Source organism: Penaeus monodon, chromosome 22, assembly GCF_015228065.2.
Source record: "Penaeus monodon isolate SGIC_2016 chromosome 22, NSTDA_Pmon_1, whole genome shotgun sequence".
Classification (NCBI taxonomy): domain Eukaryota; kingdom Metazoa; phylum Arthropoda; class Malacostraca; order Decapoda; family Penaeidae; genus Penaeus; species Penaeus monodon.
Window position 1 is genome coordinate 7,902,876 of NC_051407.1, and position 579 is coordinate 7,903,454.

General features: G+C 37.7%; 1 protein-coding gene across 1 annotated transcript in view; it reads right to left on the reverse strand.

The window, feature by feature from the left end:
• LOC119586891 (glycine-rich protein DOT1-like) overlaps positions 1 to 161 on the reverse strand; it is a 1,693-nt gene extending 1,532 nt beyond the window's left edge. The window contains exon 1 of the mRNA XM_037935627.1: positions 150 to 161. Within this exon, the coding sequence (XP_037791555.1) occupies positions 150 to 161 (12 nt within the window). The remainder of the gene's footprint in view (positions 1 to 149) is intronic.
• Positions 162 to 579: the final 418 nt, after the last annotated feature.

The following is a 579-nucleotide window of genomic DNA, read 5'->3' on the forward strand; positions in this document are numbered from 1 at the left end:
TGTCTATGTTGATTAGCACTGCACTTCCAAACGTGTATGGTGATTTTTATCGATTAAATATAGGTGTGGAATCTGTACCAAAGAAAAGGAAATTATTAAAAGGTGCCTTCTAACCATCAAACACGAGACACATTGAATGGAACACTTACCAAGAACTTCATGGTGGAAGAGTCTACCGGCCTGAAGTGCATATCACCTTATATATTACCAGATTCTCCGCTCAGCGCAGTCCCTTTCCCCTTCCATTTCAGACTTTCATACCCGTGTATGAAAAAGTGCTCGAGAAGAAAGGTGCTAGTACTGTAAATGGAGCATCCACTTCCCATTCATACACAAGCACACATTAATACCTATATGCGTACTGTACGTGTATGTGGGAGCTGAATAACTACTCATGTCAGTAAACATATATATGAATCAAGGTTTTTCGAAACTGGGAATATACTGGTATTAAGACAATGATAAATTCTCAGCAAACAAAAAAAAACAAGATTTAAACTAAGAAGTATCAAAGCGGGCAAAAGGAAAGCGTGAGTGCACCAGGAATTTTTAAAAATTCATGGTATCTTTCTTCCTTAT